At 32.6% G+C, this 23,967-nt stretch overlaps 2 protein-coding genes across 3 annotated transcripts; both read left to right on the top strand.

The window, feature by feature from the left end:
* Positions 1 to 3,622: 3,622 nt before the first annotated feature.
* LOC132308407 (uncharacterized) lies at positions 3,623 to 8,035 on the top strand. 2 transcript variants are annotated; one of them, XR_009482433.1, is made up of 8 exons: positions 3,623 to 3,915; positions 4,037 to 4,103; positions 4,766 to 4,812; positions 5,736 to 5,823; positions 6,486 to 6,619; positions 6,864 to 6,934; positions 7,052 to 7,150; positions 7,844 to 8,035. XR_009482433.1 is itself a non-coding variant. In XM_059806479.1 (7 exons), the coding sequence occupies exons 1-7, from the start codon at positions 3,694 to 3,696 to the stop codon at positions 7,925 to 7,927; spliced, it is 741 nt and encodes a 246-aa protein (XP_059662462.1). In that variant the 5' UTR covers positions 3,630 to 3,693; the 3' UTR covers positions 7,928 to 8,035. The 2 variants fall into 2 exon arrangements, 1 of the variants encoding a protein (XP_059662462.1); XM_059806479.1 differs by lacking the exon at positions 6,864 to 6,934 and having other exon boundaries at positions 3,630 to 3,915.
* Positions 8,036 to 16,983: 8,948 nt separating this feature from the next.
* Positions 16,984 to 21,481, top strand: LOC132308406 (uncharacterized). Its single transcript, XM_059806478.1, has 7 exons — positions 16,984 to 17,296; positions 17,421 to 17,487; positions 18,177 to 18,223; positions 19,165 to 19,252; positions 19,921 to 20,054; positions 20,508 to 20,606; positions 21,308 to 21,481. Exons 1-7 carry the CDS (start codon positions 17,075 to 17,077, stop codon positions 21,389 to 21,391), a joined length of 741 nt encoding a protein of 246 aa, XP_059662461.1. The 5' UTR covers positions 16,984 to 17,074; the 3' UTR covers positions 21,392 to 21,481.
* Positions 21,482 to 23,967: the final 2,486 nt, after the last annotated feature.

Genomic DNA, 23,967 nt, shown 5'->3' with positions numbered 1-23,967 from the left:
CCAAGAAGATTTCTTTAATTCATTGGCTCCAAATGGCCTCCCGTCACGTAAGTTAACGTTGAAAGTCGATTGTCCTATAATGTTACTGAGAAATTTGGATCCGACAAATAGATTATGTAATGGTACCAGGCTCACCTGTCGTGGAACAAAGGCATCAATGCAGAAATTAGCCATGGACAACATGCTGGAAAACAAGTACTGATTCCAAGAATACCCCTATGCCCAGTAAAGAATGAAGCTACACCTTTCCATTTTACACGAATACAGTTTCCAATCCGGTTAAGTTTTGCAATGACAATAAATAAGGCACAGCGCCAAACCATTCCTTATGTTGGAGTTTATCTACCTGAGCACGTGTTCTCCCATGGACAATTATATGTCGCACTATCTAGAGGAACTTCAATGCCAACTACTAAAGTACTTATTAAGAAGGATCAAACAAACATTAGAGGTGATACATACACTAAAAATGTTGTCTATAAGGAGGTTCTCCAATCTGAAAGGTAAGGATACACCCGCATTAATATCCATGCCTTCCCATTCCAAAATTATTTTTCATTGTTCGAAAGGTAAAGATACCCCACATTCGCTACCAATTATTACAATATTTAAATCTTTCACTCACAATTTTATTCTTTTAAAAATTTATAAAAAATATTAACTTCGATTTAACTTACTATTGATGTATGTATATATTTTTTTCATTTCTATTTTGATACTCGATCATTCTTATTTCACAATTTTATTTTTATTTTTTATTTTCTTTAACCTCAATTCTTTTTTATTTTAATCATGCAAAAAAAATCATGAAAATGAAGAAAGGTCACCAAAGCTTTGACTTAATAAATTCACTTGTTAGTTTAAAAACAGAATCGACAATAAAAGTAGTTGTACTTCGAAGAACAATCGAGGAATACACATCAGGAACAATGTTGAAAGTAGTTCTGATGGATGATGATGTAAGTATACCATCGACTATTTCTATTAGTTTCATTAAATGCATCTATATTTGTATGGTAACATTGTTATTTAATGATCTTATTAATCCATTTACACATCTTTTTTACTCTTTCAGGGAACACAAATTCAAGGTGTCTTATTTAATGAGCTCGTCACCAAATTCAATGATTCACTATTGCTTCACAAGACATATATAATTTCTAATGTAACTGTAAAAGACGTCAATCCTATATATAGGAGTGTGCACAAAGAGTATGAATTGAAGTTTTTTAATAACACCTCAATTGAAGTTGAAAAGCTTGAAGTAGTAAGCCTAGAAATAATAAACTTTAATTTTGTGGACTTCAAGGAGCTGAACAACTACACTAATGCAAAAGAAAATATGGGTTAGTTTTCGTTTAATTCTCAACTCTCCATATATATGTTATCTCTTGTACATATATAAAATTAAAATTAAAATTTTTTATTTTTTATTTTATTTTTAATCTGGCTAGATGCTTTGGGAATTGTTATTGAGGTATTTCCTACATTGAACATATGTAAGAAGAAAAATAGAGGCACAACCAAAAAGCGGAAAGCCATTATAATGGATATGAGGTACGTCATTATTATATTACATATACGATCATAATTATGCCAATATAATATAATGACTAAAGTAATTAATCTTTATTATAGTTCAAGGACAACTACTTTGACGTTATGGAAGGATCTTGCTGAGAATGAAGGAAACTTTACATGGAATTAATATAAGAAAGACCTATTATCACAGTTACACATATGGCAATCAACACTTACAAAGGTAAATTATCATACAAATCGATATTATTTACATTATATATTATTAAGTAAATCTATAATAACAAATTTTTACAAATAATAATGTTATATTCCAGGTCTGTCTCTTCAAACGCAAAAAGGATCTACATTGCAAATCAATATGGATATTGAAAGTGTCAAAGCATTAAGACATTGGTTCTTTATTTATTCCAACTTCTTTTACATTATATATATATATTCATAAAGCTATATGTAATCTTTTTCTTTGAGCATATTCATATATAACTAAACATATACGCCAGATGATATTTGTTTTTATATTTTTATATTGCAGACTTCTTGGTGCAAAATATACATTATTTGTAGAAAGAGAATATGTTTTTCTGTTTTATTTATTTAATTATTTTACAAGATAATTTATATGTGGACAGGTTCAAAGAGAACATAAATAACAAAGATATAAGAAGTTTGATTTCCAATACAAAAGATCAAAAATTCAATGATACTGAAAAAGTCAAACTTCAAGACATAATAGGAAAATTACAATGTCCTTTGAGGTATTAAATTTCAGTATGTTTCTTAATCTTTCTTAATTGTATATCACATTTTTATATTCAATTTATTTATTGAGAAGTTATATTTTGTTGCACAACTTGCAGAAAACAAATTACTGTTTCGAAACAATAATTGAAAATGTCGTTAATGACCGCGAACCGTGGTATGACGCCTGTGAGAAATGCAACAAGAAAATAAAAGTTGAAAAAGATATAGTATACTGTCCTCGATGCAACACAACAGACCCAAAATGCATTCAAAAGTATTATTATATCCTAAAACCTTATTATTGTATTTATTTCAATGGTTTAATAATATTACAAATACATAATTCTTTGTCTTTACTTATGTGCAGATTCATGATGATAATTAAAGTGTGAAGTATGGAACATATTGCAACACTTGCAACCCTAACAATGCTCAATGATTGCCAAACATTAATAAATTGTTCACTAGATGATTTACTACAATTACAAATTGAGGTAATTTTCCACCCTTATTCATAAAATTTTAATTAAATTAAAAAAAAATACTTACTTGAATTTCTCAATAGCTCTAAATTATATTTCTTCTTTTTGCAAGATATGGATGAATTTAGCAACAAAGTGACAAGGTGCAAAGGAAAATCTTTTTTTTTTTTTGTGAAGATAGACAATACTCAACAACAAGTTGTGAAAACCTATTTTACAGTGGAAGAATTAAAAGAATTGACACTTGATAATGATTCATGAAGAAATGAGATATGCAAAAAAGATAAAGATTGAGAAATAAATAATTTAGGAATACTTTTATTTTCAAACAGTTATAGTTTTAGATTTCCTAATATATTTTGTTTCTTTTGAAGTGACAATTATTACAATCTAAACATTGTTGGTACTCTTTCCGATTTTATAATATATAGAATTTTTATATAGTATTTATTTATAAATATTTTATAAATTATAGAATTTTAATTTTTATATATATTTTTAAATGTTTATAGTTTTCATTCATTCGTTAATGGAAAACCTTATTTTCTTTTTCTTGAGGTGACAAATAGTACTCTTTAAACATTGTTCATATAAATACTTTTATTTTCAAAGAGGTATAGTTTAGGAATTCATTGAGATGACAATTAATACACTCTAAATATTATTCATAAAAATTTATTTAATATCTAACAATATCATACAACCAAATATCCAAATATAACCATAAGTTACAAAACATTCAATACAGTGCATTTTACTAGTGTGTGTATATAAAAAAGTTATTGGTGTTAAATTTTCTAAAAATTAATCGGCACTACTACTGTACTTCATGACCACGTAGCATAACTACCTCAGCAACCTCAAGTTCTCTGGTTTATATTTTATTACAAGAGCCGTGAAAAGTGTGTGTGTGAGAGAGAGATTGGTGATGTCTGCTCCTGCGGTGGAGAGTGTAGCCGTCTCGGCTCTCCGGGCGGTGCTCCACCGTGTTCGGCAGGCGGCGGAGAGGTCCCGTCGCGGGCCCGACGAGGTGAGGGTGGTGGCAGTGAGCAAGACCAAGCCTAACTCTCTCATCCGTCAAGTCTACGACGCCGGTCATCGCTGTTTCGGCGAAAACTACGTCCAAGAAATCATAGATAAAGCACCTCAGGTTCTCTCTTCCTTGAAATTTTTTGATTTTATATTGCTTTGATTGAAACCCTGGTTCTTGCAATTTAGCAGTGATATGGTGTGCAGAAGACTTGATTTTGAAATTGTTGAATATGTGGCAGCTTCCTGAGGACATTGAGTGGCACTTTGTTGGGCATTTGCAGAGCAATAAAGTGAAACCACTTTTGGGTAATATACCAATATGATTGTAATTGTCACACACTCTTTGATGTCCTTACAATGTTTTGTAATGTTTCTCTGGATTATAAATATCCTGACTTCATAGTTTTGACCTATCTTGGTTATAGATTTCTTGAACTAATACTCCAATTTAGAAAATTATATAGAAATTTCGTCTAATATAGGATCTAAAATATATACTACGCACTCAGATGTTTTTTTTTTTTTTTCTATCTTTACCCAATCTTTGATTGATTCCAAACCCAACTTAGTTCAAATCTTATTGGGTTATGCTTAGTAATTATGTAATGGCAGCGAACCTTTTTTATGCTCGTAATTTTTCTCTCCTTCTTGAATCTTATTGTCCTGGGAATCCTGATATTTTTTTATTAACTCCTGACAAATGAAAAGTCCTTCACTATTTTTACTGAATGGAAAGAGATCTTGTTTTGTTCCTCTTTGAAATTATTATGATGGCCCATAATTCTCACATTTCATATTTGTTACTATATGGATGCATGGGATATGTGTGCATAATGCAATGCGAAATCTCTTTAGTCCTTCAGAGATTTGGTATGAAGTAGATTTCATTTTTCCTGTTCTATATCTTTCTCTTTCTGGTTTAACAAGAAGGATTATAGTACATGTTAAAGTTAAGTTCTCATTTGCAGCTGCTGTCCCAAATCTTGCCATGGTTGAGGGTGTAGACAATGAGAAGGTAAATGCTTCATCCATTAGCTTTATTTTGTAGCTAGTTAATCTGTTTTGGTTTTATGCTCCATTTAGTATAAAAAGTTGGACAATTGGAAAAAGGGTATCCTAAGGGAATGAAGGAGCATTTCCATCATATTTTTTGAGGGGGTAGAAAGGAAAAGAAGGAAGGGAAGGGATGTTGTATGAATAACCATTGTACCTAGAAGAATAAAAAGGTATATGTGCAAGGGTGAAAGAATTCCATTCACTTGTGCAGAAGAATACTGGTGGTACCAGAGAGAGACCTCCTCTCATCCTTTCCCTTGGCCTTTTCCCTCTACCAAACAAGGAAGATCCCCCTGTTCTTTTGCCTTCTCCACCCCCTTAACCCCCCTTTTGTCCCTTCATTCTTCTTCCTAATTGTTATTTAAGTATTTAAGATGTTAATTTTTTATTATTATGCTAAACTGACATATATATATATATATATATAGGTAAATACACACACACACCCACAAATGACCATCATGGAGCTCGAACCCCTCACCTCCCATTTGAGAGGGAACAGGTTATACCAACTGGTTAATGGCCCAGTGGTTAACCACACAAGAAAAATCAACATTTTTTATGCTCTTAACTTGTCTTTTTTTCCCTTTAAAAGAGTATTGGTTGTAAATGTAAAATTATTTATGATTTCATGTTGATCTCTAAAAATTAGATACATATATTCATCTTTCATTTTACCTTTAATGAATAAACAAACCAGCTTAAAAGTTCAGTTCCATGGTGTCAATTCTATTACTTCTTTTCATTTTGCATTATCTCAAACCCGAGTGAGGCTTCAAATTGCAGATTAGTAGCCTAAATGAGAAATGATGTTTTTTACAAGATCTCCAATGTACATCACTCACAGCAACAATGTGTTTCCTTTCCTTCTGTGATGAACAGGTTGCAAATCAACTTGATCGTGTAGTTTCAAGCATTGGAAGAAAGCCCTTGAAGGTTTTAGTCCAAGTGAATACCAGTGGAGAAACATGTGAGTGAATTGTAATAACTTACCCATTTTTCCTTCACAAATTAACAAGGGAGATTGGTTTGCTTAGGGGATGAGATCAGTTCCAAATCGTTCCCTCATGCAACATTTATGTAGTTTTTTATACATCACAAGAATCACAACTTAACTAATTGCAACATCTTCCTCATTTGTCCCGAAGAATCCTTACTTTCAGAGAGAGGCATCTTTGCCAGTATACATGTTCATTTACACATCGACATTATTAAATAATTGACTGCTCCATGAAACAAGGATCAAGTGCAGTCAAGTATTGAATTGTTCATCATTGCCTTTTAAGTGAAAATTGCTCATTGAAGTTTTATTTTTTCATAGATAGTTGCTATTATTTTATGATGATGTCAATGTAATTTGGTGCCAACTTGCTATTTCTGTGTCGATATTTCTTGCCCCTTTTAAGCAACATATTTAGAATCTGGCTGAGGTGCTTGTCTGAGGCAGCCTAAGCATCACATAGGATTTATTTTTATGCACCCACCTCAGCCATCATGCTTGCACCAAAAAACACCAGAGTCCTACTGTTTGTTGGCCGTTTTCAACACAGATTTGAACTTTTCTTTCAGTTTATTTTTACATGACAAATGATTTGATTGACTATCTAATTGATTATTGTACCATTATTGCAGCAAAATCTGGTGTTGATCCATCAGGTTGTCTAGAGCTTGTGAAACATGTTAAGCTCGGTTGCCCAAATCTTGAGTTCTCTGGCTTAATGACAATAGGGATGCCAGACTATTCATCAACTCCAGAGAACTTCAGGGTGATGATTCCACACCTATTCTTGGGTAGTGTTTGCATGCCAAGTGATACCACATAATATAATTGCAATTTTTTTTTTTTCCCCCTTTGAACATTTGAGAAAAGGTCAGTTTGGTTTCTCATGGCATGCAATGGATAATATTTGTTTTTCTCAACTTTTTAACAGTAGGCCACTAAATACTATTGGATTATAATGCAGGATCTTTGTTTTTTTTGTAAAAGTTCATTTTTGTTCATATTGGTAGTGCCTCCATATGATGAGGAAAACTTCCATGCTTAACTGCAATGGAAATCGGGATGGAGTCATTTCTTATAGGTGTGCTGTTGGGACACCCCAAAATAGCGTTCCCACTCATTTTCTCTTGCTCTGTCTACTTTTCTCACTGATTATACAAATTTCCGAGGCTTTATTTTTTGTGTTGTAATGCAACAGACACTATCAAACTGTAGAACTGAGGTATGCAAGGTACTTGGATTGACAGAGAACCACTATGAGCTGTCCATGGGCATGTCTGGCGACTTTGAGAAAGCTGTAAGGAATTGAAACTTATTCCAATTCCATCATCTTGCTGATTTGAAAGTAGATGTCATTAAATCATAGTGCACCTCTTTTTATTACAAGAAATTGTATTGTATCTTAATCTACCACAATTCATGGAAATTTCATATGCCGCCTGACTGGATCACACTGCAGTTACTTGTAAACTGTCTTAACATGTTCCTTTACATTTCCCCTAAATTTTCATTCTTACTTTTCAGTCTACAGTTCAAGGCTTCTAGTACTGCTAAAATTTCTCACTAGATTCTAGCATGATTAGATATTTTGTTTTCATTTTAAAGATTGTTTGATTGTCACTGTTCCTACCTGCACTTCTGAATCTAGAAACACCCAGGCCTGCTTGTATTGTTTAGAAATAAAATCAGGAAATCTGTAAATGGTATTGGATATAGTTTTCCTGATGATATATTGTTGGTTTTAAGCATTTATAGTCTCTGTGTATTCTAGGAAAATGACTTCCAACAAAAGTAGGTGAACTTTTTTCTCCATCTTGGAGTATCTTGAACTTGGTTGGGAGAAATAATTGATTTTTCTTGTTCCAGACTACGGTTGCAAATCTCCCACGAGTTTACTTATCCAACTTACCCACTGCAGGCAGAAATAAGCAAAGCTAGAACATCGATTAAGAGGTTTTGTAACTAATGAGTTGCACTTTGATTCATGCAGATTGAAATGGGAAGTACCAATGTGAGGATTGGATCAACCATATTCGGACCGAGGGAGTATCCAAAGAAGCAGCAGAATCAGTAATCTTCATGTATATATCTATTGATTGATGATTTGACTGCATTTGCACAATTCTTGAATTGATATAATGCATTTATCTTTAAATTTATACAGTTTGATCTTTTCCACCAAGTTTGTTCACAAATTTGTCGTTCATTAGCATGATAAAGCCTGCAGTGAATTGATTAACCAAAATAAATAAATGGAAGTTCCATAGCAAATAATTTTTTTTTACTTGTCGTTTGAGTTTTGAGCTTTTGAAATATGATTCAAACCATACGCATCCTTGATCATCAAATGTAAATGAATCAATAAGAGGGTGAATGTTCCACGAAATTCTTAGAACAAATGAGTAACTAATACTCTCTGTGTCCCATGTTAGCTGTGACTCACTATCCTTTTTATTTTTGAGTCATTTGATGTCATTTTTAATCATATTCCTTTTATATACTTATATACTACCTGTGTACTATATTAAATGTCCACTTCAGAAACTTTGACTCACAAAAATTGTGAGTCAAAGTTTTCGAGGTGGACATCTAATATGGGACTGAGATAGTATGTATAAATCTCGTCTTTGTAGCAATTGAATGATTTTCATTCGCATTTAAATACATGTAGAATAATATTAACATTTGAAACTCCTATTACTTGTTGACTGCTCTTTTTTGAAAAGAGTAAAGCTATCAAGAGAGTCTTATCACTCTTGTTTACCGTTGGATTTATAGATTTGAAAGAACAAAAAAAAAATTCATTTGACTTCTTGTCACGAGAGAGCTATGTTCGTAGGCTGATAGCCTTACTCTTTCGAAAAATGATCCAAAATATACAAAAAAAAAAAATTCCTTTCATACAATGTACATGATTCAATAGGATGGTGAATGTTTTGTAGAATATTTCCCACCTCATGTTCGTGAATATACATGAATATTTCCCAGCTTGAATTTCCTTTGATTATTCTGTCACAACTTTTCATTCTGCTGCTATAATTCTCAATTCTCAAATAAACCCTCATCTATTCTATCTAGACTAATTTCCTTTTTATACTCTTTCTACAATACCAAAACTATTCGTTTCAAAACTACTCCATATTTCTAGTATTATCGGAGAAATACTTTAATGCTAGTGTATATTGATGATATTATTGATATGGTATCACCAATTGATGATATATGACACATAAATAATAGGACTCACTAAAATAAATTCACATTTTCTTATATGATTAGATATAATTGGTTGATAATACCTAGTATCAATAGAAAGTCTTTCTCGTTTGTTTTTAAATAATATACTAGGAAAACCATTAAAATTAAAGGCAAAGTTGAGAGGTATTTCTTCCAGATCTCCTACTGGTCCCACTAAAACCTTTATACTATGAGAGTTTTTTCCAAACTTATTCCAAGAGAGCATCTCCAGCAGTCTGTTAAATTATATTGTCATATCACTAAGGTATAAAAAGATTGTGTATTTTACACAACCACGTAAACATATTTTCTCTTTCCTTCCCCTTTTTCACTGGCGGTTCTCTTTCTTCTCTCTCATTTCTTTACGGTTCTTTGTTTCACACTTTTTTAGAGCGCCATAGAGAAGAATCTACAACTGGCAACAAGATAAGAACTGCGCGACTATCTTTTACTTATTTATTTATTAATAAATATAGTTTAATTCATCACTTTCGTTTGATCTTATCTTCTGCAATTATCCCCTTTTTTTTAGATTTTTTTTATCATTTTACATTCTATTCTAATGAGAGAAATATGTACTAGTTAGCCAAAGACTAGATATATATTTTAATCACATTTTTATATAATTGCCCTTTTTTTAGATTTTTTTTTATCTTTTTACATTTTATTCTAATAAGATAAATATATACTAGCTAGCCAAAGATTAGATATATATTTTAATCATGTTTTTATATAATTGTTGATTTAAAACCTTTGATTATGTAATTTCTACGTACTTGAATCTCATTTTATTATTTGTTATTAAGTTAAAATTCTGGTGGTGGCAGAAAAAGTTTGCTATCGGCCGATGGGAAAGTGAAATATAGGGGGAAATTAATATTTTTTTTTCTAATTGAGGAGGATTGGGACGTGAGGTTTAATCGCGAAAAAGTAAAGGGAATTAACTAGGTTTGTAACAGTTTTGTAGGGCCTTGGGTATGGCACGTGGTTGATTGTTATTGGGAGATATTTTTTTACACAAAATGTACAAAACAATCGATGGAACTAAAAATAGGTAGTATAAAATTTTGTGTAAATCAATTTTGACAAATCAAATTTATACAAAATTATATACACAACGATTAGAGATTATAACGGTTAAAGATACTCTTATATTTTGAGTAAATAGACCTCTCTAAAAGCATTGTATATATGTATGAAGCCTGTCGAAAAAGAAAAGGATTGATTGAATGGGACATACTAACGAATGGGTTTAAATTAGATATGCACATCATATGTCACAATTATGCGTTATGATCAAATTGTTCTTGAATCAAGCTTGACTTCTGAATAAGTCCATACAAGATGGATCGTCCACATAGTAATTTCAGCTTGAACTAGTGAGAGGTTGAGAAAGCTGATTTTGAAGTTCCACTAACATTGATCGCAAGCAGGTTCGATTTGCCTTGATTAGCGAGCTTATGAAAAAAAATTGTTTTAGTTTTTTTACTATTTATATTAATGTATTAGTTTAACAATGATATAATAAACTATTATAAGCTATGTCCAAGAACAAAACTATTACATGTTATAAAAACAAATTGGATATTTATCAAATGGCTCGTTTTTATAAGTGAGCGCCTAAAGTAAATTTGAGCTCGGTTTGTTTTATAAAAAAAAGTAAAGTTTGAATGCCTTTTGACGAATTGATTTATTTTATAAAATATATAAAGTTTGAATGTCTTTTGATGAGTAAATGCTTCGCTGTCCGATTGAAAATTTTAAATTATTATGTGATATTAACACTTAACTCTTATATATTTAGTTACTTTTTAGTCATTAATAAATTATTTTAGAAAGAAAAATCAAAATAATAAACCTGTAGTATAACCTTAAAAAAATTCCTTTCTACACCTCGTCAAGCCAAACATACACTCGCAATGGCGCGTAGTATTACGCTAAAACTCTTTTATATGTTACAGAAATTAAACTTCAACGGTCTTTTATTTGTTTCCGTAAAAAAAGCTAAAAACTCACCGACTTTCGCAGAACAGGACGAACTGCTATAAGGGAAAGAAAGTGAAACAGAAAAGAACGAAAAAAAACAAAAAAACAAAAAACGAGAGCCTGAAATGGCCAATTTGCCTCGGTCTCTAGCCATAAGAAAATTTGTTCAAGTACAAGTTTTTTAAATAAAAAAGTGGAAAGAAAAAGTGATGCATCTAAAAAAGGTGACACCACCATTGTGAACATAAAGAAAAAGTGTGATGACCCTGTTGGCAGGTGTGTCGTGGGCAGGCGAGAGAGATGTTAACAGACTATTATACTGACGAGTTACGGGTGCACAGTCCTACATCGTCTGGGTAGAGAAAAGATGAAGTGTTTATATGTAAGTGTGTCATCTCGAATTGATATGAGGCCTTGGAGTAAAGTGCAAGAGCAAAACCGTGCGAGCTCAGACTCTGACCCAGCCGAAAGTGTGTCGACGAGAACGTCGGGCCTCCAAGGGGGGTGGATTGTGATGACCCTGTGGGCGAGTGTGCCGTGGGCGCGTGCGAGAGATACTGACAGGCTACCACACTAACGAGCTACAGGTGCACAGTCCCACATCGCCTGGGTAGAGAAAATGTGAAGTGCTTATATGTAAGTGTGTCAACTCCAATTGGTATAAGACCTTTTGAGGTAAAGTAAAACCTTGAGGGCTCTTTGTTACAAATAATAATAATAATAATAATAATAAAAATGTATTGCAAATAATAAAAAATTTTAAAAAAAATAAAGCACAGAAAGAAAACACTAGCACTTCCTAGGTTCTTCTTAGAGTACATACTTTTTACTTTCAAGATCCCTATAAAGCTTCAATAACATTAATAAATTCTAATTTTCGTAAATGTTTTCAAATTAGCTTAGATCTCTCAAATTTTTTACTTTACTTTTGTGCAATTTGTAATTATAATTATTCTATTTTTGGTTTTTAAATTGTTATTAGTCTTTTTCATTTTAAATTTATTTTGTTATATTCTTATAAATTCAAATTTTGAACTGGGAAATTTTTTCTTCAAAGAATTGATAAATTCTTCATTCTTTTATTTAAATATAAGTTTAGAAAATCTATGGTACAAAGTACATTATGACTGAAATTTTTTTTGCAAAAATTATAAATTAAAATAAAAATGAAATTCAGCATTTATTATTTTTTAATAAATTAATATATTTTATACTTTTAAAAAATAGACTAATTATTTCAAAAATAAAATTTGTAAAAGATAAAAATCTAGTTTTTAATAAGAAAATTAAAAAATGTTCATATAGTTCTAAAAAATTAACTAAATATCAATTTAAAAATATATATATATTGTTGTAACGGTAAGATTTTTACTTTTACTTTGATGTATATTAGTAGAAGATTATTATTATTATTACATAATTACAGGGACCTCCCCTCCTGTTTCGGAAATTACTCGGACCTCTTTTAATTTTGAAAATATCTTACACAAACCTCCCTTTTGTTAAAGTCAACGGCAGTCAACGATAGAAATTAATGACGTCGTCTACTATTCTTACTAAAATCCCTAAAATACCCTTATCCCTACCAATTGATATATATATATATATATATATATATATATATATATATATATATATATATATATATATACTCTGCATCCAATTCGACGGTGCCGTAAATTCCCCACCGAAGATTGGACCATAAAATCATCATGCTGCTGAATATTTTGTTACCCAACAAAACTACTAAATCCTCCTGTTGATGCCAAAAATCCACACGCTCAGAAGTCGGTGTCGATTTCTGCAAAACAAGAGAAGTGATGACAGGCGTGGTGCCGGCCGGGTGCACTCCGACGATCAAGTTAGTACTTGACGATCTAATATCCGATAAGGATTACATATAAAATTTATGGCATACATTTTTAGGTTGACTGATCATTTCTTTTATAGAAGCATTAATGGTAGTAATTGTTGAAGCAAGATTCTCCCTGATCCAAGATGATATTGTTCCCTTTTTACATGAATGGTAACTCTGGTTACATATGGTAACCAGATATTTTTTATGATTTCATAGAGATTTTGGGTAAGATAAATCCCTTATCCTTATCTTATTTCTCTTTTGACTTTGAGTTGCCTATTATTTTTATCCTTATCAGTTGCCCCCCATTCTCGTGCTTGTTTGTCAAGCATCGAGAATGTCAGAGTATTTTTTGGAGTGACGTCTCTTTGGCATAAATCAATCTCTTTTTAGGTTAACCCTTGTTGGGCGGCCTTTTTTTGGTTGATCTCTTAAGATTTGCCGGAACTTCATGAGCTGGGGGAGTAGGCTTTCTTAAGCTGAATGAGCTTACCTTTTAAAAAAGGGAAGTATATTTACGAGTTTTACTCAGCTCGCCCTCTTAAAAAGGAAAATATATTTTACGAGTTTCACTCAGCTCGCCCTTTAAAAAGGAAAGTATATTTTACAAGTTGATTTCGACCCCTTTTAATACGGAGGACAACAATTACGATTCAGCTCGGGCCCTTATAGTACGGAGCACTTTTATATCAATCCCTTATAATACCGGGATGGTAATTATGAGCTTCATTCAACTCGCCCTTTAAAAAGGAAAATATATTTTACGAGCTTCACTCAGCTCACCCTTTAAAAAGGGAAGTATATTTTACAAGTTGATTTTGACCCCTTTTAATACGGAGGACAACAATTACGAGCTTCATTCAGTTCGGACCCTTATAGTACGAGGCACTTTTATATTAATCCCTTATAATACGGGGATGACAATTACGAGCTTCATTCAACTAGCCCTTTAAAAAGGGAGTAGGTTCTCCAAGCTTCATGAACTTATCCTTTTAATATGGGAGGTTCATCCTCGTGAGTTTCGTCATCTCATCTGTTTGATAAGAAAGACTAATTTTCCAAAGCTTCGTGAGCTCGTATCTTTAATAAGAGAGGTTAATTTTCTGCTCCCATTCCCAAGCTTGCCTCTCACGCGCAAGGAATACTAATGTTTTCTTTCTATTTGCAAAGTTAGTAAAACAAAAATAAAAGAACAGATGTACAGTTTGAACGGATAATATATATATACATATTTATATATATCAGAATTGGTACAATTAAGGCAAAAACTTATCATTGAGCATCAATGGAGCTAGCAATTGTTCTCTAGAATAAGATTTTTATTTTTTTATTTTTATTTTTTTATTTTTTCACCCTGTGAACAGTACCCGCGGGTACTATTCCCGCTGACACTATTCATGTGAATAGTACTCACAGAATATTTTTTATTTTTTATTTTTTCAAACCCTGTGAACAGTACCCACAAAGCGTAGTATTCTATCGAAGGGTCCCCAAGTGAACTACATCATTATGTAGGTGAACAATATTTTGCAGACAATTGGAAACACATAAAAAATTATTTCTCTTTAAATCATGTGAGGAAGTGTAGACATATATTTTGATATACGCGTAATGTATAAAACTTACCCGGTTAACAGCAATGATGAAACAACTGCTAGCGGTCGGGTGGGGCTTTCCAGCAATTTTACCGGATTGAGCAACTGTACTGTTGCTTTTGGCCACGTAATCCATGAACTATTCTCTTTCTTTTAGAGAAAGCCAGATTGTAAAGGGACTGAATTGCTTTTAAGTTTTGTAGTAGATTTTCCTTGTACGAACCATGATTTGTTGGGACCAATATACGTTCCCACAGACGGCACCAACTGTTGATGCCAAAAATCTACACGCTCCGGAGTTGGTGGCGATTTCTGCAAAACAAGAGAAGTGATGACCGGCGTGGTGCCGGCCGGGTGCACTCCGACGGTCAAGTTAGTACTTGACGATCTAATATCCGATAAGGATTACATATAAAATTTATGGCATATCTTTTTAGGTTGACTGATCATTTCTTTTATAAAAGCATTAATGGTAGTAGTTGTTGAAGCGAGATTCTCCCTGATTCAAGATGATATTGTTCCCTTTTTACAGGAATGGTAACTCTAGTTACATATGGTAACCAGATATTTTTTATGATTTCATAGAGATTTTGGGTAAGATAAATCCCTTACCCTTATCTGATTTCTCTTTTGACTTTGAGTTGCCTATTATTTTTATCCTTATCACCTCCAAAATCAAGTTCTGATCTAAAAAATCATTGAAAATCACAAAATCCCAAAGACCCAATATTGACACAATTCCAAGTTATTACTCTTTCCTTTTCTATATATATGCACACACGCATTATATGCACAAGCCTCATGTATGATTTTCATTTAGTCTGGTAAATTTCTCTCTGTATATTTATTTTTATTTTGGTAAATTTCTCTCTGTATATATACACAAAAACCCAAACACACGAAGAGAAAGAAAGAGGAGAAAAAAAAGGTAGAGGAGAGACTAATTGTAAAGAGAGAAATGAAATGAACTAAATCTGAAGAGAGAGAAAGATTTTGTAACCTTTGCAAATTTTCTAAATTTGTTGAAATCTTGTAGAAAGAAAGAATTTGCATATCTTTTCTCGACCATTTGCAGATCTTTAAGCCTCCCTAACCGAAGCAAATGTTGGCGTTGCAGAGAGCCCAAAGTTTCAGATGGGTAGTTTAGTAATTTCAGATGCCAAAGAGAGGGTATTTAAATATTTTTAACAGATCTGTTAGTGTACACATAAAGGAGATCCGTGTAGGATATTTCAAAATTATGGGAGGTTCGAGTAATTTTCAAAACAGGAGGGAAAGTCTTTGTAAGCAAACCATATGGGAGGTTTGTGTAAATTACCCCAAAAAATTATGTAGATCACTTTCAATATATATATATATAGGGCAAAATACAAAAAACTCCCCTCAACTTGTAACCTTTTCTAGTAAACCCCCCTTGTTTATATTTTTACCAAAGAACCTCCTTCGACTTGTAGTCCTTTCTAGTAAATCCCTCTTGCCTAATTTTTTTACCAAAGGACCCCCTCAACTATCTAAAGGGGTAAAATAGTTGATATTTGGACCAAAATACCCCTTTTTTTAAATCTTAATTTTTTGAAAATTCATATATCACAAACCGTACATCCAAATATTGCAAATAATATATGCACAGAAAGCTTATAAAACAAGGATTCCATAAATATAAAATTTGTTTAACTAAACTTTATAACCGAAGAGAAATAGACAATCTAAAAATTTACTGCAACAATCTTATTTTATTTTATTTTTTATAAAATACTTGGGTTATTTGCATGAAAATTTTTAGAATTATTCATTTTCATATGGATCATAACATATAAAAAAATTAGCCTTAATAGAGACCGAATATTCATTTTTATTTATTTATTTTTAAATGGTGAGTCTATAAAAGAATGAAAAATACTTTGACGCAAAATATGATATCTCATGAAATTGATCTCTATTGGGCCTAATTTTTTTTTTTTTTTTTTTATATATCTGGCTTCATATGTAAATGAATAATTTTAAAAAAATTTCTTGCAAATATCTTGAGTATTTTATTTTTTAAAAATAAAATAGGATTGTTATAGTAGATTTTTAGATTGTATATTTCCATCTGGTTATAAAGGTTTGTTGTATAAATATTATATTTCTGAAATCCTTATTCATAAGCTTTCCGTGCATATATTATTCACAATTTTTAAATGTACGGTTTGTGATTTATGAATTTTTGAAGTTAGAGAGAATTAAGTTTTTAATAAAAGGACATTTTGGTTCAAATATTAACTCTTTTATCTTATTTAAATAATTGAGGGGGTTCTTTGGTAAAAAAAATTAAATAAGGAAGATTTATTGAAAAAAAGGCTATAAGTCAAGGAATTCTTTGGGAAAAAAATAGATAAAGGAGTTTTACTGATAAATGATACAAGTCCAAGGGGACTTCATACTCTGCCCTATATATATATAAGTTATTCCTGTTATTTTGCTACCTCTACCAACTTAAAGTTCTCCGGTTCTATTTTACCATAAGAGCCCTGAAAAGTGTGTGTGTGAGAGAGAGAGATTGGTGATGTCTGCTCCTGCGGTGAAGAGTGTAGCCGTCTCGGCTTTTCGGGCGGTGTTCCACCGTGTTCGGCAGGCGGCGGAGAGGTCCGGTCGCAGGCCGGACGAGGTGAGGGTGGTGGCAGTGAGCAGGACCAAGCCTAACTCTCTCATCCGTCAAGTCTACGACGCCGGTCATCGCTGTTTCGGCGAATACTACGTCCAAGAAATCATAGATAAAGCACCTCAGGTTCTCTCTTCCTTGAATTTTTTGATTTTATATTGCTTTGATTGAAACCCCTGGTTCTTGCAATTTAGCAGTGATATGGTGTGCAGAAGAAGACTTGATTTTGACATTTTTGAATATGTGGCAGCTTCCTGAGGACATTGAGTGGCACTTTGTTGGGCATTTGCAGAGCAATAAAGTGAAACCACTTCTGGGTAATATACCAATATTATTGTAATTGTCACACACTCTTTGATGCCTTTACAATGTTTTGTAATGTTTCTCTGAATTATAAATATCCTGACTTCATAGTTTAGACTTATCTTGGTTATAGATTTCTTGAACTAATACTCCAATTTAGAACATTATATCGAAATTTCGTCTAATATAGGATCTAAAATATATACTGCGCACTCAGATGCTTTTTTTTTTATTTTATTTTATCTTTACCCAATCTTTGATTGATTCCAAACCCAACTTAGTTCAAATCTTATTGGGTGAGTAATTATGTAATGGCAGGGAACCTCGTTTATGCTCGTAATTTTTCTCTCCTTCTTGAATCTTATTGTCCTGGGAATCCCGATATTTTTTTTTATCAATTCCTGACAAATATTTTTTTATTAACTCGTGACAAATGGAATGTCCTTCACTATTTTACTGAATGGAAAGAGAAGATCTTGTTTTGTTCCTCTTTGAAATTATTATGATGGCCCATTATTCTCACATTTCATATTTGTTACTATATGGATGCATGGGATATGAGTGCATAATGCAATGCGAAATCTCCTTAGTCCTTCAGTGATTTGGTATGAAGCAGATTTCATTTTTCCTGTTCTATGTCTTTCTCTTTCTGGTTTAACAACAAGGATTATAGTACATGTTAAAGTTAAGTTCTCATTTGCAGCTGCCGTCCCAAATCTTGCCATGGTTGGGGGTGTAGACAATGAGAAGGTAAATGCTTCATCCATTAGCTTTATTTTGTAGCTAGTTAATCTGTTTTGGTTTTATGCTCCATTTAGTATAAAAAGTTGGACAATTGGAAAAAGGGTATCCTAAGGGAATGAAGGAGCATTTCCATCATATTTTTCGAGGGAGTAGAAAGGAAAAGAAGGAAGGGAAGGGATGTTATATGAATAACCATTGTACCTAGAAGAATAAAAAGGTATATGTGCAATGGTGAAAGAATTCCATTCACTTGTGCAGAAGAATACTGGTGGAACCAGAGAGAGACCTCCTCTCATCCTTTCCCTTGGCCTTTCCCCTCTACCAAACAAGGAAGATCCCCCTGTTCTTTTGCCTTCTCCACCCCCTTACCCCCCCTTCGTCCCTTCTTCTTCCTAATTGTTATTTTTAAGTATTTCAGATGTTAATTTTTTTATTATTATGCTAAACGGACACACACACACACACATATATATATAGGTAAATATACACACACACACACACACCCACAAATGACCATTATGGAGCTCAAACCCTCCACCTCCCATTTGAGAGGGAAGAGGTTATCCCAACTGGTTTATGGCCCAGTGGTTAACCACACAAGAAAAATCAACATTTTTTATGCTCTTAACTTGTCTTTTTTTTTTCCCCCCCCTTAAAAAGAGTATTGGTTGTAAATGTAAAATTATTTATGCTTTCATGTTGGTCTCTAAAAATTAGATACATATATTCATCTTTCATTTTACCTTTAATGAATAAATAAACCAGCTTAAAAGTTCAGCTCCATACAATCAATTCTATTACTTCTTTTCATTTTGCATTATCTAAAACCCGAGTGAGGCTCCAAATTGCAGATTAGTAGCCTAAATGAGAAATGATGTTTTTTACAAGATCTCCAATGCACATCCCTCACAGCAACAATGAGTTTCCTTTCCTTCTGTGTTGAACAGGTTGCAAATCAACTTGATCGTATAGTTTCAAGCATTGGAAGAAAGCCCTTGAAAGTTTTAGTCCAAGTGAATACCAGTGGAGAAACATGTGAGTGAATTGTAATAACTTACCCATTTTTCCTTCACAAATTAACCAGGGAGATTGGTTTGCTTAGGGGATGAGATCAGTCCCAAACCGTTCCCTCATGCAACATTTATGTAGTTTTTTATACACCACAAGGATCACAACTTAAGTAATTGCAACATCTTCCTCATTTGTCCCGAAGAATCCTTACTTTCAGAGAGAGGCATCTTTGTCAGATGCAATATTATACATGTTCATTTACACATCGACATTATTAAATAATTGACTGCTCCATGAAACAAGGATCAAGTGCAGTCAAGTATTGAATTGTTCATCATTGCCTTTTAAGGGAAAATTGCTCATTGAAGTTTTATTTTTTCATAGATAGTTGCTATTATTTTATGATGATGAATGTAATTTGGTGCCACTTGCTATTTATGTGTCAATATTTCTTGCCCCTTCTAAGCAACATATTTAGAATCTGGCTGAGGTGCTTGTCTGAGGCAGCCTAAGCATCACATAGGATTTTTTTTTATGCAGCCACCTCAGCCATCATGCTTGCACCAAAAAACACCACAGTCCTACTGTTTGTTGGCTGTTTTCAACACAGATTTGAACTTTTCTTTCATTTTATTTTTACATGACAAATGATGCGATTGACTATCTAATTGATTATTGTACCATTATTGCAGCAAAATCTGGTGTTGATCCGTCAGGTTGTCTAGAGCTTGTGAAACATGTTAAGCTCGGTTGCCCAAATCTTGAGTTCTCTGGCTTAATGACAATAGGGATGCCGGACTATTCATCTACTCCAGAGAACTTCAGGGTGATGATTCCACACCTATTTTTGGGTAGTGTTTGCATGCCTAGTGATACCACATAAAATAATTGCAAATTATTTATTTATTTATTTTTTCATTTTTCCCCCCTTTGAGCATTTGAGAAAAGGTCTGTTTTGGTTTCTCATGGCATGCAATGGATAATATTTGTTTTTCTCAACTTTTTAACAGTAGGCCACTAAATATTATTGGATTATAATGCAGGATCTTTGTTTTTTTTTGGTAAAAGATCATTTATGTTCATATTGGTAGTGCCTCCATATAATGAGGAAAACTTCCATGCTTAACTGCAATGGAAATCGTGATGGAGCCATTTCTTATACGTGTGCTGTTGGGACACCCCAAAATAGCGTTCCCACTCATTTTCTCTTGCTCTGTCTACTTTTCTCACTGATTATTCAAATTTCCGAGGCTTTATTTTTTGTGTTGTAATGCAACAGACACTATCAAACTGTAGAACTGAGGTATGCAAGGTACTTGGATTGACAGAGAACCACTATGAGCTGTCCATGGGCATGACTGGCGACTTTGAGAAAGCTGTAAGGAATTGAAACTTATTCCAATTCCATCATCTTGCGGATTTGAAAGTAGATGTCATTAAATTATATTGCACCTCTTTTTATGACAAGAAATTGTATTGTATCTTAATCTACCACAATTCATGGAAATTTCATATGCCGTCTGAAACTGTGACTGGATCACACTGCAGTTACTTGTAAACTGTCTTAACATGTTCCTTTACATTTCCCCTAAGGTTTCATTCTTACTTTTCAGTCTACAGTTCAAGGCTTCTAGTACTGCTAAAATTTATCCCTAGACTCTAGCATGATTAGATATTTTGTTTTCATTTTAAAGATTGTTTGATTATCACTGTTCCTACCTGCACTTCTGAATCTAGAAACACTCAGGCCTGGTCGTATTGTTTAGAAATAAAATCAGGAAATCTGTAAATGGTATTGGATATAGTTTTCCTGATGATATATTGTTAGTTTTAAGCATCTATAATCTCTGTATATTCTAGGAAAATGACTTCCAACAAAAGTAGGTGAACTTTTTTCTCCATCTTGGAGTATCTTGAACTTGGTTGGGAGAAATAATTGATTTTTCTTGTTGCAGACTACGGTTGCAAATCTCCCACGAGTTTACTTATCCAACTTACCCACTGCAGGCAGAAATAAGCAAAGCTAGAACATCGATTAAGAGGTTTTGTAACTAATGAGTTGCACTTTGATTCATGCAGATTGAAATGGGAAGTACCTATGTGAGGATTGGATCAACCATATTCGGACCGAGGAAGTATCCAAAGAAACAGCAGAATCAGTAATCTTCATGTATATATCTATTGATTGATGATTTGACTGCATTTGCATAATTCTTGAATTGATAGAATGCATTTATCTTTAAATTTTTACAATTTGATCTTTTCCACCAAGTTTGTTCACAATTTTGTCGTTCATTAGCATGATAAAGCCAGCAGTGAATTGATTAACCAAAATAAATAAATGGAAGTTCCATAGCAAATAAATAATTTTTACTTGTCGTTAGAGTTTTGAGCTTTTGAAATATGATTCAAATCATAGGCATCCTTGATCATCAAATGTAAAGGAATCAATAAGAGGGTGAATGTTCCACGAAATTCTTAGAACAAATGAGTAACTAATACTCCCTCTGTCCCATGTTAGTTGTCCACGTCGAAATTTTTGACTCACTATCCCTTTTTATTTTTGAGTCATTTGATGTCATTTTTAGTTATATTCCTTTTATATATTTATATATTACCTCTGTACCATATTAGATGTTCACTTTGGAAACTTTAACTCACAAAAATTACGGGTCAAAGTTTCGAGGTGGACATCTAATATGGGACTGAGGTAGTATGTATAAATCTTATCTTTGTAGCAACTGAATGATTTTCATTCACATTTAAATACATGTAGAATAATATTAACATTTGAAACTCCTATTACTTGCTGATTGCTCTTTTTTGGAAAGAGTAAAGCTATCAAGAGAGCCTTATCACTCCTGTTGACAATGGAATTTATAGATTTGAAAGAAAAAAAAATTCATTTGACTTCTTGTCAGAGAGAGCTATGTTCATAGGCTGATAGCCTTACTCTTTCGAAAAATGATCCAAAATATACAAAAAAAATTTCCTTTCATACAATGTACATTATTCAATACGATGGTGAATGTTTTGTATAATTTACAACCTCATGTTCGTGAATATACATGAATATTTCCCAGCTTGAATTTCCTTTGATTATTCTGTCACAACTTTTCATTCTGCTGCTATAATTCTCAATTCTCAAATAAACCCTCATCTATTCTATCTAGACTTGTTCTTTTTTATACTCTTTCTACAATACGAAAACCATTCATTTCAAAACTACTCCATATTTCTAGTATTACCGGAGAAATACTTTAATGCTGGTGTATATTGATGATATTATCAATATGGTATCACCAATTGAGAGGTATTTCTTCCGGATCTCCTACCGGTCCCACTAAAACCTTTATACTGCGAGAGTTTTTTCCAAACTTATTCCAACAAATGGAGATGCTCTTATATTTTGAATAAATGGACCTCTATAAAAGTATTGTATATCTGTATGAAGCCTGCCAAAAACGAAAAAACGAAAAGGATTGATTGAATGGGACATGCTAACGAATGGATTTAATTTAGATACGCATATCATATGTCACAATTATATGTTATGATCAAATTATTCAAGCTTTCTTTGTAGCATTATCTCCCATCCAAATTTGTAACAAAACTATTGATTTGGAAACAGAAACAATGTTTATTGTGGTTTTGGCATTTGAGAGTTAGAGATTGTCTCAGGTTGGTGTCGGGGTCTCTCTTCATCACTGGTGTTGATGGGATGGAAATGGAACAACTAACGACAACGACGTTAATGGTATATCAAATTCTGTATTTGTAATGTACTTAGGTGGGTCCCAATTTCCGAAGTAGGATTTGCAATCCAATTGTCAGTTCAGGACGGTGACAGCTGGGCACCAGGTCTAAGTCAAAATGTTTTTCTGGTTTTTCTTCCTTTCTTCCTTTTGACAGTGAAATGAGTTTACGGTGAAGTGTTAATCCATCTCCTAACTTGAGGTTCGGTGAAGTGTTAATCCATCTCCTAACTTGAGGTTTTTAATTGAATCGTGAATCGCGGTTGGTGTTACAGTCAAATTCATTTCTTGATTCGGTATTACGTTAAGCTATCTAGATAGACAAAGTTGTCCGACCGCAAAGAGGACGTTGCAAGTTTTACAATTGACATCAGAGTTAAACTCATTTCTTAATTTGGTATTACGCTAAACTATCCGAATAGGCAGAGTGGTTTGATTGCAAAGAAGGCGTTGCAAATTTAGATGGAAGAGAATGTTACCAAAAAAGTCTTGTTCCACATTATATTCGGATGGAAAATTAAATGAGTATATATGAGTTAACTGTGAACAAATTGAATGGGTTAAAAAAAATGCTTAGAACAAAACTATTACATTTCAAATAAATAAATAAAAAACATAACTAAAACTATTCAAGTTATAAAAACAATTTGAATATTTATCAAATAGCTCTTTTTTGTAAATGTGCGCCAAAAGCAAGTTTGAGCTTGATTTGTTTATATATATATATATAAGTTTGAATGGGGTCGAATTTCACAATTTAATTAAAAAATTTAAACTATTAGGTGTTGGTACTAACACTTAAGTTATATACTATGAGCAATTTTAGAAAAAAATTAAAATAATAAACACTGTATTTTGTCTAAATCTCGTACTTATCTAAACCTCATCGGGGTAGTGTAATTTACCTTATGATGTGCTGCTTTTAAAAAAAAAAAAAATGCGCCCCTAAAAAATGCTTTTTATCTACACCATGTCACGCCATTT

The sequence above is a fragment of the Cornus florida genome, unplaced genomic scaffold (assembly GCF_030987335.1).
Source record: "Cornus florida cultivar Cherokee Brave unplaced genomic scaffold, ASM3098733v1 CherokeeBrave_3.0.0_Hap2_Chr05, whole genome shotgun sequence".
In the NCBI taxonomy this organism is placed as follows: domain Eukaryota; kingdom Viridiplantae; phylum Streptophyta; class Magnoliopsida; order Cornales; family Cornaceae; genus Cornus; species Cornus florida.
This window is presented reverse-complemented; position numbering and strand designations above follow the sequence as displayed.